Here is a 13,623-nt window from a genome sequence, read left to right as displayed (position 1 = left end):
GGGACGAAATTCTCTTTTTAATTTTCAATTTTTTTAAAAAAGTACAACTGACTTTTTCTAATTTGCTGGCAGAATAAATTATATTTATATCATTCTTGTGTAATTCATCTCCCATGTGATCATATTAAATTGAGAAGTGTATTTTTCCAAAGAATAAACAAAAGTCAAAATCAAAGATGTGACCCAAAAGTCCCAAACAAGAAAGCAAATAGAATGGTACTAGCTTCCAAAGGCCAAGCCACAGAGAGGGGGCTGCGTTTGCGTAGCGTACTAGGGTCATATTATTTTAAGAAAAACATTTAAAAAATTAATTACAACATAAGCCAACTCAAATTAATCTTTGTATTTTTTATTTTAAAATTTAAAAAATTAAGATAATAATTTTTTTTTATAACAAATTTCCTATTTATCAGCTAGAGGTACACTCCTAATTATGTATGCACAAGTGGACGCGAGTTCGGTTGTGTTTTTGTCTCACCGAACCTCAAAAGGTCACTTTCAATTTTTGCGATCTTGACTTCAACCCTTTCGCCTCTCTCTCTCTCTCTCACTCTATATATAACCCCCTCTTCTCGCATCTTCCTTCGCGCACACTTCCCAGCACTTAACTTCATCGCTTCAATTGTGAGCCCCTCTCTCTCTCCCTCCACCTATTTATTTTTTATCTTTAGTTTTCCTTTTGTTATGTTTCTATTAATCTGTGGTATCTTCAGTTGTTTTATTCAAAGGGAATTTAATTTTCACCAAACTTAGAATTCTCTAGATGGAAAGATGGGGTCATAGGGATCATAGCAAATTAGCAACCTATTCAATTTTGTATTCCTAAATTATAGGATTAAACACGTGAAAATGTAAAAATTTCTTGTGTAGGTTCATGAAGTAAAGCTGAGAGTTAATAATTGAATAATTAACCCCTTGGGGGGCTTGAATTCAGTTTCATGAGCTGAACTCATGGCTTCTGTATACTGTATTGATGCATCTAAATTCTTTTAATGCTTTGAGGTTCATGTGAAATTATATGTTAAATTTCCTCCCTCCTTTCAAATGTATCCTTAATCATACACCATCACCTGTTTGATTCCCATGAGGTCATATATTTTTTTGAGGGTGAAAACTCAAGGTGAAATCGACTTCATGTGAAGTTGATATCTGAGAGTCGTTACATGAAAATTTAGTTAAATCAGTCAAATCATCTGACGGCTCTCAGTATGAAGTCGACTGCACCTGAGTTTTTACCTTTTTTGAGCTTACAATAGTAAAGTTTGGTGCATGGTGTCATAGCCCACTTTCATGTTATTGTGCTTTTCTTCCATGAGTGTTATCTTATTTTCCTGTGCTACTAGTGTTAAGTCGGGCGCTAACGGTGAGAATGCAAAGAAAGTAAGCTCTTCTTTTAGGTCGTAGTTCTATTGATGGGTATATAATTGTTCTCGATCTTGCAACTTTTTAATCAGATTCAGGTGAAAATGTCAATTGTGAACCTGTCCACTGTGAGAATTCCAGCAGCTTCCTTGAATGGAGCAACAACTCCAAGGAGATCTTGTGCTCTTATTAAGAGTTCATCATCTTTGAGCTCAGTGAAGAACGCCTCCAAAGTATTCGGATTGAAATCTTCCTCCTCCTTTAGAGTGTCTGCGATGGCAGTATACAAAGTGAAACTGATTGGGCCCGATGGCGAAGAGAACGAATTTGAAGCCCCCGATGACTCCTACATTTTGGATTCGGCCGAGAATGCTGGGCTCGAGCTGCCTTACTCGTGCAGGGCCGGTGCCTGCTCTACTTGTGCTGGCCAAATAGTTTCGGGCTCTGTGGATCAATCTGATCAATCCTTTTTGGATGACCAGCAAACGGAAAAGGGTTATCTCCTCACATGTGTCTCATACCCAAAATCTGATTGTGTCATTTACACCCATAAGGAGGGCGATCTATGCTAAGTGTTGTGTATGTTTTTTGTTGGTTCTTCTAAGCTATCTTATGTGTCAGGATTGCGAGTTATTTTGGAACTATATGCTAGTGTCAATGTGTTTGTATTCACAAATAATAAAGGGACATGGTTTATTGCAAAAGTTGTTCAAAATCTGTCCCAAACCTAGAAAAACAAGGAGGGTTGCGTTGCATTAGGTTGTCAACAGTCGGTTAGTATAAAAGTTTTGTCGAATCTTTATGTTTATGACATTATTCATGGGATATAAGGTTATGAAGACTGCAAGTATTTATTTAGCAGAGTTTGAATTCATAACGGTTTGCATTAGGAAATTTATGATCTTGTAGCTACTGGTTATTTTACAATACGCCTGTTGTGCCAATAAGCAAAATATGGTCACATTCATGTAGCACTTGTTTACTTTCATTTTTATGGTATGTTGTGATCTCATGGCATCAGCATATATGAATATATGATCGTGTTTGACATGATGCCCTGAACAGTACAGAATACCAGAATTCTAGGAATGTGTCATGGGGATTCTTGAAAAAGTCTAATGAAGCATCGGATTCTTGGCTTTACCGAAGTAAACTAAGGTGTGTTTTTGAAGACTGATTTTGGTCCTGTAAGACCAAGCTCATTGAATTTGAGAATATCAGTTTTTTTTTTTAAATAAAACATTTATCTATCAGAATTTTCCTTTGATTTCTCAGCAGAATTATCCTTTTTTTTTTTCGTCCATTCAGGGACAGAGTTAGATGAAATATTAAAAAGAGATAAAAAAAATATTTATACAATAAAATAAGATTAAAATAAAATTTAAAAAAAATTAAAATAAAATTTACATATAATTTACATGTAAAAAATTAAAATTAAGAGGTCATTGTCCTATTTCTGCGTCCATTAAACCCATAATACCAGAAGCATAATAGTGAATTTGGATGTCTCCTCATTATACGTGTTAGTTCAATTCAAGTAGTAAATTATATATTTTTTAATATGCTATACTCGGTTTAAATTTTAGCAAATATCAAGTAATTAATAAGAATCTTTAAATATTGTGTGGGTAAATTGCAATGTAATGTCTAAATTAAAAGTTATTTAATCTATTTTACAAAAAAAAAAAGATATCTTATTATTTTTTATTTTTTTATTTAAAAAAAAATATTGTTAAGAAAAAAGAGATGTCTTAACTATAATATTTATCGACTAAAGTTTTGTAAATAACATTATTTTTTGTACCACACTTCTTTTTATATCTATTTTTAGTTATACATGATAAAAATTTTATCTTTTTCTACTTTTTATCTATTATTTTTAATACAAAAAAGATATATATATATTATTTCTACTATTGAATTTAAAGACTACTAGTCAGTTATATATATTTTAGAAAAAATAACAAATAGATTACTTGTAATTTTTTGCGTGAAAAATAACAATCAAAATTAACTACTTAAGTACATGACAACTAAAAAAAGACACAATACTTTTCTTTGTTCTGACATCAATTCTTATCTTAATATAGCAATATATAAATTAAATAGTCACACAACTAAGTTTTTAAGGTTATGTTTGTTTACTTAGACATGGACATTGATAATAGTTTGGTACATAAATATAGTGATATATGTCTATTATTTGTTTATTGAGACATAAATTTTTAATAGACACGATAATATTCAGCTATACATAAAAATGACAGAATACATATTTTTAGTGTCTCTCTTTAAAGTTGGAACACTGAGATACAATTTTTTTTACTTTTATCCCTAATTAATTTCAAAATTTACAGCCTTATCCCTACCTTAACCCTATTCCACTTAACCTTTTTTCTCTACTCCCTTTTCTTTCTTCTCCAGTCTTCTACCTCCCTCCAGATTCTTGTTCATTTGCCATAGATCTCGTTGCCGCCACCATACCTCCCTCATCCGACGGTCCTCTCTTTCTCCATCGTTGCACTCTTTCTCTGTTGCGTTCTCAGATTTGTTCTCCTCTGCACTCCTATCGTCGCATTTCTCGAATCTGCGCTGCCTCTGCATTGCTGTCGCCACTCGTCCAAATTCGTCGCTCTTGCCGTCCATCCCTCGCGACACAACAAGTCGCAGCATCGTCCATCCCTCTACATTACTTCCTCTTCCCTTCTCTCACTGTCTCCCTTATCTCTATCATTCTCCTGTGATTATTGCCTCCGCCTTTTCTCTCTTTATTTTTATAGATAATGATGATTGTTAAAAAATTTATCAACATTTTTTTGATAATTATAGATGATGATGAAGATGATAAATACAATAATAGTAGTGATGCTGCTAGTAGATGGTAATGGTGGTTGTAAATGGTGGTGGTTGTGGATATGGTGGTGTTGTTGGTGAGGGTAAATTTGTCAGTTTGATAAATTTATGGATACTAGTATACTGTTATGTATGGTGTTGCCAAACAAAATAAAAACTGTGTATGTTCATATCTATGTGTGTTGTGTGTTTGTAACTTTGTATCTCTGTCCATTTGCTGATTAAGAGTAGTAAACTCCTTTATGTAGTCGCTCATCGTATTCTTATACTTCAACTATCTCAATTTCTTCATTGCTTCATAGACCACATTCTCAGAGAAGAATTGCCTTTTTAACTCTCTTTTAAAATCTTTCCATGTGAGTATGTTGCAAGTACCCTTCTCCATATTTACGCATTTTCTCCTTCACCATAAAGTAGCATTGTTAGAAAGGTAGAGAGTTGCAGTGCGTACCTTTATTGCTTCTTCGATCACCCCTTAGCCTTCGAAATATCTCTCCATTTGTCATAGGAAGTTCTCCACCTCTTGAGCATCCCTCACGCTCTTGAACTCCTTCGACTTTAGTAGATCAATCTTTGTTGTCTTTCTTATAATGGTTGGTCGGGATCTCGCCTTCTTAAACCAAATTTGAACCTCCTCGAATAGTTTCAAAGAATACTCAAGCTTATCTTCTATTTGGAGCATGCTTTCTTTGAGAGTATCTAGTTCTCTCAACACGTGAGTCTTGAGGGTCTCATTGTCGTGTTCTATCTTTTGGAAGTGCTTATCCATAGATGATAGAATATTCTCCAATATAGAAACTCTATTTTCTAAGAAATTAGAGTCTTTACCTCTAAACTCACTTAAAGAACATGCCTTCTTACCTCCCTATTGAGAAGGAATAACATCACTTTTTCTTTGAGACTCAACATGTTCCATGGTTACATTAGAAGTCATACCCACAAGGCCACAAATCACTTATACTCCCTCTCAAACCTTGCTCTGATGCCAAATTTTCATGACTTTGAACACACTTCAACGCTACCATGCCGACACTCGAACTTACTCAATCTTTTGAGTTAAGACCAATTCAGTCTAACCCTCAATACTTAACAAGAAAGCTAAAAACACAATAGAAATAATACTTTATTACATAAGTGTTTATTACAAATGACTTACACACACAAACTCTAACTCTTATCCCCTGTTTATAGTTATTTATCTCCTCAATGAATGGTTAGGATTAAATATAATTAACGGTTCATATTGACCATCTAAAACTTTCACTACAAATATTTATTCCACCACAATTCTTTAAATATTTTTAGATTATTTCATACTACTCTTCATACTTTTATATACATCTATATATATTTACACTCTTCTAAAATACTCTATGATATTCTAAGGTATTCTGGAACTTTCTAGAATATTCTAGAATCTTTTAGAATATTTTAAAATATTCCAAAATCATATAAAATATTTTTAAACACTCCAAAAAATTATACAAATACAATTAAATCTAACATTTTAAATTTTATCGTGATAAGTAGTATTAAAAAAATGACAAAGACAAAAAAACACACGAATAAAAAAGAACCTAAAAAAAAAGATTTACACACTTACTTTAAGCGTTAGTAATTTCTGCTAGAATTGAATCAATTTGATTAGATTTAGTTAACAAAAAAATAATTAGATGTACAATAAGACTTGTAATTAAATCCACTTGCTTCGATCCACTCAAGTTTGGGAGAGAATGGTAAAAACCCGAGTATATTCATTTCCCGCCACATAGAAAAGTTCACCGAAGCCTTCCCGCTTGTTTATTGTTCATTTCCCGCTCTTCTTATATATTTCTTTTCCACCGCCGCACAGATTTTAACTCAAACGCAAAGGGTTTAGTGTTTTCAATCATTCAATTTCAAGGTGACTTCTCTTTTTTTTCTTTTTCCGTTCATGTTTTTTACTTCAATTCTTTGATGCTGTGGATGTTTCTTTTTCTGCACTTATCTTGCGGAAACTATTCTTAGGATTTTTTAGTGGTACGGGTTAAGTTGAAGGTTGAAACTAGGGTTTTTACTTAATTACATAAATTACTATTACTTAATCAGAATCCAATTGTGAAGTTTGATTCTGTTCAATCTGTTTCATTTTCTTTCTTTTAGGCAATGGACACTTCAAACCCAGCTGTATTTGTAAATGGCGAGTTGCTTCCAAAGTTCATAGGAAAGAAAGTACGAACGGTGGTTCAGGTGAATAAATGTGATGGTGTGGTCAGTGCAGCAAAATCCACAGATGATCAAGAACTAACTGTGAATGGTTTGCCACAAGTCCCTCTTATGAATTTTGTTGAAGTAATTGGTATTGCGGAAACTAATCACTCCATCAATGCTGAAATCTGGACTGACTTTGGCACCACTTTTGGTATCAATCATTACACTATTTGCTTTGATTTTTCCTCTTTACTTTGTTTTAATAATTTACTTTCCAAAAGAAAATTGTATTAAGTAGAGTTATGAATTTAGTTTTAATGCAAACAATTTTACATGATCATCTTATTATAATTGCACTGTCACTGTCACTACATCAAAATTAAATTTCAAGGTATGAATGTTGTGTTTTTTTTAGCTTAACTTACCCCATACTAGATTAAATGGATGATTGTTTTAATTAGTCATTAGACACTAAAGATCAAATTCATTAGACACTAAAGATCAAATTCTTATAATTCTCTGTAAGTCTTGTAGTAGAAGAAAAGTGTTAGGGTAGAATGTTCTTTCAATATTGATTTTGTTCTCAAATTAAACCATGTATTAGATTCAGTGGATGATTGTTCTATTTAGACACCGATAAAAATTCTATAATCGTTTGAAATCTTGTAGAAGTCTTCTTTTCTTTTTTTTTGCTGAATATTTATCTTGGTTTTGATGTGGGCATGTGGCCTTGTTTGCAGATACCAATTCTTACAATCAGTTATGCCAACTAGCAAATGGAGAATTCAGAAATCTGTTTCTCTAGGGACCTTACCGAATGTTTGATCAGGAATTGAACGGTATGGAATTGCAGCCTTCATTCTTGGGTGTTAGGAACTTAGGATGTAAATGTATGATCAAAAGCAATGACTAGAATGCATGTTTATTCAGAGGAGCAGGCAGAGCATGTGCTCTGTATGAACTCTCTTTTCTCTTGGAGATACTCGTATCTGGTTATCTCTAATTTATGTCTGGTTTGGTTTGGTTTATAATTATATACGGCCCTACAATGTTTACCTAAGTTTATATATGCACGTTACCTCTAATGTTATATTTAGCTTGGTCTATAGACAGTATAAAAAAGTGTTGTCCCTTAATTATATATATTTGGTGCCTATCTTCCGCTATCATTTCTTTCCCCTGATTTTTTAAATCAAACGTGGCATTGGTATGATTAACATATTCATTAGTTTGACGTACGGTGCTTTGTTTTCTTCCTATTTTATTTTTCAATATTTCTTTCTTTTATATATGATACTTTCCCTCTACTAGTACTATTTAATTATTTATGCACGGAAGTAATTTTATTTTTAACAAGCTCAACCCATTAGGGTAGAACATACAAATAAAATATAAAAGAATCCTACTATCTTTTATGTTATTTTCGACATGTCTATTGTTTCATACCACTCTTTGGATCTATAGAAGGATCTATTAATGCATTTCATTACCACTATTGTCTTATTCTAAAAAATAAGTTCATTCTTACACAATCAGATATTTCATATTTTGCGCTCCTCTTTTTTCAATAGTATCGTCTTTCAACTCTTAAAATGTTATATGATGGATCTTGGGATGCACCACACCTTACCCGCCTAAGTAATCCATGAACACCATACTTGCCAAGCATATTCACACGTAATAAATAGATGTTGCACCGTTTCAAATTTCTTATTACACATGACACAAATAGTGTCATTCTGATCAATAGTTTCAAATTCTTTGAATTGTGAACAATATCGGTACTACAGTATTTTATTAAAAGACTATTGACAACTAAAAGCGAATTAGTGAATTGCAATTAAACTTTTCCTGTCAATGTTTACTGAAAAAATCAGACAATCGAAAAATGGCCGGTAATTCAAAATGTATGTAAGGGGATTGGTTATAAGTTATAACTTATAAGAAACAACGATTAATCGGTGTTGCTACGCTACCGACCTAAAGGCAAAGCCAACTTGGCATGGTTTCATTAGAATTTAGAACAGGGTTGCTTAGGTTTACAGGTCAAAAAGAGTCTCCTCAATGATTAATTTACTTCACCGATGAAATTAATAAGTCTGATTTTGCACATTTGGAAATAACTTTTTTTTCTACGGTATTTTTATTATGTATAAAACAGAATTTAAACTCACAATATTTGTTTAATCTAATTAGTAAACTAATTATTAAACTAATTTAATTTGATTCACATTTGAAAATAACTGAATCGTATCACGCGAATGCGGCAATCAATAATTTCGTATCTCGAGTCAAAAAAGATCTACATATAGTATTATTTAATGAGGATTCAAACCCTAACATGGGTTGATACTACTCATTAACTTAACATGTTTGGGCAGTCAGCTGTACATGTGTTACATGTGCAAACAGTCTTTGACCCTTTGGGAGAATCTAATATATCCGCCACATACTACAATTAAATGGTAGATAAAAATTAATTATCATTTGCAACCTCATTATGATTATCTTGTTTTTTATAGTACTTTTTTGCCTAGTAAATCTGATTTTTTGCAGATTGAAATTTCATTCAATAATCTGTCACTAACTCATGGGTTGCTGCATATGCGAAATTTAAAACAAAATTTGCTTAAATAAACGAGTAACCTCGACCAACTAAAATTAATTACCTTTATCATGACTATGACTTGAGGGGAGGAGAAAAGGGAATAACTTTCTTTAATCAAAATCATGTTTAAACAGAAAATAAAGCAATAGTATAATAGTGTATTCTTGTGACTCATGGCCACGATTGTTAAACCTTCCACTCGTGAGATGATAAAAACCACTCTACGCATATTTCATAACTAATTGGACCACTTGCCACTTACAATACTTTTTTCTACTTTTATAATTAAGGGCACTTATAGAATAGAGATAAGGCCATACTTGCTTTCCAAAAGATTCTAACCTGCAAGTCTTAAACAAGCTCTACCTACTAGCCATTCGGTGTGCCACAAACTGAAAAGCTTTGTTGGAGTTTTCTCTTATAAAACAAGGATCACTGAAGTTCATCTCATTTGTATGGATTACTAGAACAACAAACAAAATGGGTGTTAGAGGACTTGGATTTTCTCTTGTTATATTGCTCTTTCTTACTGATCTTACTTCTTCATATCCCACTCAGAAGACCTTGCCTACAGGTACTGTCCTAATTTCTTTTATTATCTATAAAATGTTCCTAAGTTCTTGTTTTGTTGCCATCCCCTTCCCCTCTTTCTTTCCTCGTACATAAACAGATCTAAAAATCTTCTATTATATAAAAATCTTGATAGTAAAGTTGCTTTTCTTTGTGTAACAGTAAGCTATGATAAAAGAAGGTTGCACATTCATAAGCTGATTGTTTAGAAAATTGAAATTATAGATATTTATCAGCAAGCAATTATAATTTTTATTCTTTTAATTTTTCTCAAACACCCTTTTGATTGAAGAACTACATAAGTCCAACAGAGTTACAGGGCAATCAGTTCAGCGTTCTAATAGCTGGAATTATGATTAACCTCTATTTATTTATCAGTTTCTGTAAACATTTTTTTAATCTATATTTAGAGTATCTAATAGCTTTTTAAAGCAGCTTTCTTTTGACATCATTAAGTGCATTTTTCCACTGAACCATAGGATAATGGTAATCCAGATTCTCTGTTTTTGGCAATTGGTCTCAAAATATTCCTATTAGGTATCACGGAACCTCTTTGAATGTTACATATTCCTTGCTTGCCACTCCTAAGATGTTTAGATAATGCTGAACTAAAGTTGCTGGTATTAACTTCTACCTCACCTTCAGTTAGAATAAAAAGTGCATATCAATGGCTTTTATCTGTCTAGTGGGGGATCCTATACCAAATCATGTCTTGGTCTACAGAATTCTCTGTGCTGTGTACTGCATATTAAGATATTTTAAGGTTTAGGGTGCTTCTGATTTAGATTTTTGGACATAAAGTCACTTGTTAATAATTGTAAACCAAGAAAATGAGTTCATTTCCTCACTTTACAACTATCATTGGTATAGAGAATCTTGTTCCCATAGTTTTGTTAGTTGCTAGTTTCATTCTTACTTATCTGAAAGAAACAAGAGTCCATGAGTAAACACCCCTACTCATGTTTTTTTTTTTTATTACAATAGCAACCATGCAGGAAAGCAAGATAATGAATGGAAGTAAGATAGAAGGAGGCAGTCATACAGCCCCTCATGGCGGCGGCGGTGGCGGTGGCGCTGCACATGGAAATGGAGAGCCAGGATCAGGTCACTCTCCGAATGTACCAGCCGGCGGCGGGGTTATACCTGTTTATGCAGGAGGTGCTGCTGCTAATAACAATCGCAACCATCAGATACACCGTGGTGCTGCCAACAACAATCTCAGCAGAATCAACGTTTTCACTTCAATTGTGATCACTTTGGCCTGTCCTCTCCTATTGATTTTGTAAAACAAATAAAAATAAAGGTTATTTTGTATATCATGTAACATGTTTGTTATATAGGTTCTTTACCATTTTTTTTTTCTCGTGGTGAGTAGTCGAATGCTATAGCTTATATATGTTATTTTCCGACAATATTTTCTCTTGAGGACAATATGTTGTGTATTATATTCAAAGTGTATCAGTTCCAACTTCCCAGGAATATGATAGTATTTTGTTCGGACTAGCATGGTTTCTTCATGCATGCAAAATATCAAATTTACAGTATCCCATGGACAAGTTAAAATGGAAAATGATACATCATTTTCACTGCATTTTTCTTTCTGCTAAATTCATCATCTTTAATTATGACCACTGATATATTCAGCAATTGCTGAAAGTGACAATAGATATAAGTCATAAGTGAACATAAGTAATAGAAATATCATTTTTCAAACACGTACGTTCGGTTGGAAGTATTATTCGGTGCTGGGAATGTAGCTATCGCATCCAATGTCCAATCAGATCAAAGGATTCAGATAGGACCAACCAAGAAGAATATAATGTCGGCAGAAAGTGCTGACTCCTAATGTTTGCGTAGATATCTTAAACTGCAAGTGTGAAAAATACAAATTGAACAAGCAAGAACAAAATTTGAAAACAGGGATCTGCATCCTAATTCCTAGGGGCTAGGGTAAGGAATTATGGCCAACCAAGTGTAGTATACAACAGCCATTCGAACCAAAAAAGTAATTATTGGTCAGAATCAGCTATCTCAGACATGTAAATGTGTGGGTATGCCAGTTCATCTACTACATCAATTCAACTTACAAATATCAATACCAATTGAATTCTCACTTTGATAGAGTGCAAGTTCAGTAAACATCTGATAGTTGTTATATAGTTCTAGGAAATTTATACACATAACATGTTATCCAAACTCCATATAATGTAGCTACAACAAAGATGACATAAGCACAAGGTGCAACAATGAAGCATTATTTTTGGAAATAAGTGAGTTGCTCAAGTTTCCTGGACTGGAAAAACCTACAGCGTCCTTTACCACTTGATTCTATTTCTTCACTTCTCCTCTTGGATGTGGTGAAACCCACATGGCTTAGCTTCAACTGCCGCTTGCCATTGCTGTTATTGTTGCCACCATCTTCATCCGTTTTGTCAGACTCCCTACAAGCAGTGCAAAATTTAGTCAGATAAACAAACAATTCAGACAAAGCTTGTAGGAGAAAGAGAAAGGCATGAAAAGAGAGATAGAAGGGAAAAGGTTGTTTATTTCATATAAATGGATGGCGGTACAACTGATTGGGGTTTCAACCTTGAGATATGATGCATGCCAAGAAACTAACTCTTCTAAAAATCTTTCTTAACCCGTTAGCCAAACTTAAAATATGTAACAGAGAACCCTTCTCTCACACAAACTTAGACTACACTTTAAACTCAAAGTTCTCAAAGCTTAGGGCAGCCGGTTCTTTCACAAATTACAAGACCTATATGAAGTGCTACCATGGGAATTTATCTCAACTCCAAATTATTTTTTAAATATCTGCTTTTAGTTGTTGACATACAAACACTGTAAATGAGAAAGGGAGAAGTACCTACTTCCTACTAATCAATCTAGAAACAGCTAGAAGAACTCAACGATCTTGATTTCGACAACAGTGTGTCTTAAGAGCACAAAGTGCAAGTTAATCAAATTTCTAATGCGGGATTGATATTGCTATTCTGGGAGCACATGAACCTTGAAACTAAAATTGACATGATGTCATGATGAATAATCTATCAGATATAAACTGGAGCAAACTTAGGCATCACAGGGAGTCAAATTCTGAGGTTTCCCAGAAGATTGAAAACGGGGGCTTACCATAAGACCTCCGCACCATCTTTAAAATAGGTATTGCAGGTTCCCCAACTAAACCGGACCAATGTCGGAAATCCAAAGATCGGATGCTTGTGATCTTCTAGCCAAGACTTGGTTTGGGGATCTACAAAAATGAAGGCACAACCACATTCATCATAGGCACAAGAAGTGTATAATATTGTTCAGAACAATAGACTTATATATAGTCTTTTGCACCTCCAGGATATCCAGAGCCAAAGTTTCTGTGCATGTTTTTGACACTCTCATCAAGAACCCAATCTCTTAAAGCCCTGTCCCTTGTGACCTAAAAGATTCAGATTACATTAAAAATGTCGAAACCAAACTGTCGCAATAATATCATCAAGGGAGAAAAACACTCAAATTAAGTACCTTTGCAACAATACTTGCACCACTAACAACAGGATAAAGACTATCAGCCTTCTTTGCAACAACAAATTTGATAGACGGAAAAACTTTAGATAGCTTCACTTCGTATTTCCCTGGATCTCCAACTGTATCTATATAAACCTAACAAAACACACAATTTCTACGTTCCTCACTCTTGTAACTGAAATGATTATCTACATTAACATGTAGTTATGGAAAAGCAGCATTTACCTCGGTTAAGAGCACTCCCAATTTGAGAACCCTATGAATGAGGCCCATAGCAGAATCATGTGAAATCTCATTCAAGTTAATCTTGTTCCTGTAACAATCAAAATTAACACGACGAAGAAAGGGGCTAAGTAGTAAATTAGCATAATAATGTTGAAGAAGATTGATAATAGCTTACTTCTGGAGCATTTTAGCGGAGAGGTCCCTGGGATCGATGACGTCAACGGCCCAAGCAAGAGAGTCATTGGATTTGAGAGCTTCAAAGAGTTCTTCCCTCTTGTCTTCTTTGAGGG

The 13,623-nt window shown here is 33.7% G+C and overlaps 4 protein-coding genes across 4 annotated transcripts in view; 3 read left to right on the top strand and 1 right to left on the bottom strand.

The window, feature by feature from the left end:
• Positions 1-457: 457 nt before the first annotated feature.
• On the top strand, positions 458-2,239 carry LOC107467478 (ferredoxin, root R-B2). Its single transcript, XM_016086590.3, has 2 exons — positions 458-624; positions 1,455-2,239. Exon 2 carries the CDS (start codon positions 1,467-1,469, stop codon positions 1,932-1,934), a length of 468 nt encoding a protein of 155 aa, XP_015942076.1. The 5' UTR covers positions 458-624; positions 1,455-1,466; the 3' UTR covers positions 1,935-2,239.
• Positions 2,240-5,989: 3,750 nt separating this feature from the next.
• Positions 5,990-7,495, top strand: LOC107467262 (replication protein A 14 kDa subunit B). The gene is made up of 3 exons (XM_016086300.3): positions 5,990-6,118; positions 6,358-6,616; positions 7,146-7,495. The coding sequence occupies exons 2-3, from the start codon at positions 6,361-6,363 to the stop codon at positions 7,208-7,210; spliced, it is 321 nt and encodes a 106-aa protein (XP_015941786.1). The 5' UTR covers positions 5,990-6,118; positions 6,358-6,360; the 3' UTR covers positions 7,211-7,495.
• A 1,799-nt stretch (positions 7,496-9,294) lies between these two features.
• On the top strand, positions 9,295-11,055 carry LOC107467572 (uncharacterized). Its single transcript, XM_016086703.3, has 2 exons — positions 9,295-9,587; positions 10,568-11,055. The coding sequence occupies exons 1-2, from the start codon at positions 9,494-9,496 to the stop codon at positions 10,867-10,869; spliced, it is 396 nt and encodes a 131-aa protein (XP_015942189.1). The 5' UTR covers positions 9,295-9,493; the 3' UTR covers positions 10,870-11,055.
• Positions 11,056-11,658: 603 nt separating this feature from the next.
• LOC107467259 (ribonuclease H2 subunit A) overlaps positions 11,659-13,623 on the bottom strand; it is a gene marked incomplete in the record, with an annotated part of 2,212 nt that continues 247 nt past the window's right edge. The window contains 6 exon segments of the mRNA XM_016086297.3: positions 11,659-12,024; positions 12,719-12,839; positions 12,932-13,019; positions 13,106-13,243; positions 13,334-13,421; positions 13,509-13,623. Coding sequence (XP_015941783.1) covers positions 11,838-12,024; positions 12,719-12,839; positions 12,932-13,019; positions 13,106-13,243; positions 13,334-13,421; positions 13,509-13,623 — 737 coding nt within the window.

This window comes from Arachis duranensis, chromosome 9 (genome assembly GCF_000817695.3).
Source record: "Arachis duranensis cultivar V14167 chromosome 9, aradu.V14167.gnm2.J7QH, whole genome shotgun sequence".
Classification (NCBI taxonomy): Eukaryota; Viridiplantae; Streptophyta; class Magnoliopsida; order Fabales; family Fabaceae; genus Arachis; species Arachis duranensis.
The sequence above is the reverse complement of the archived record's forward strand: the minus strand, read 5'-3'. Positions and strand labels throughout refer to the sequence as shown.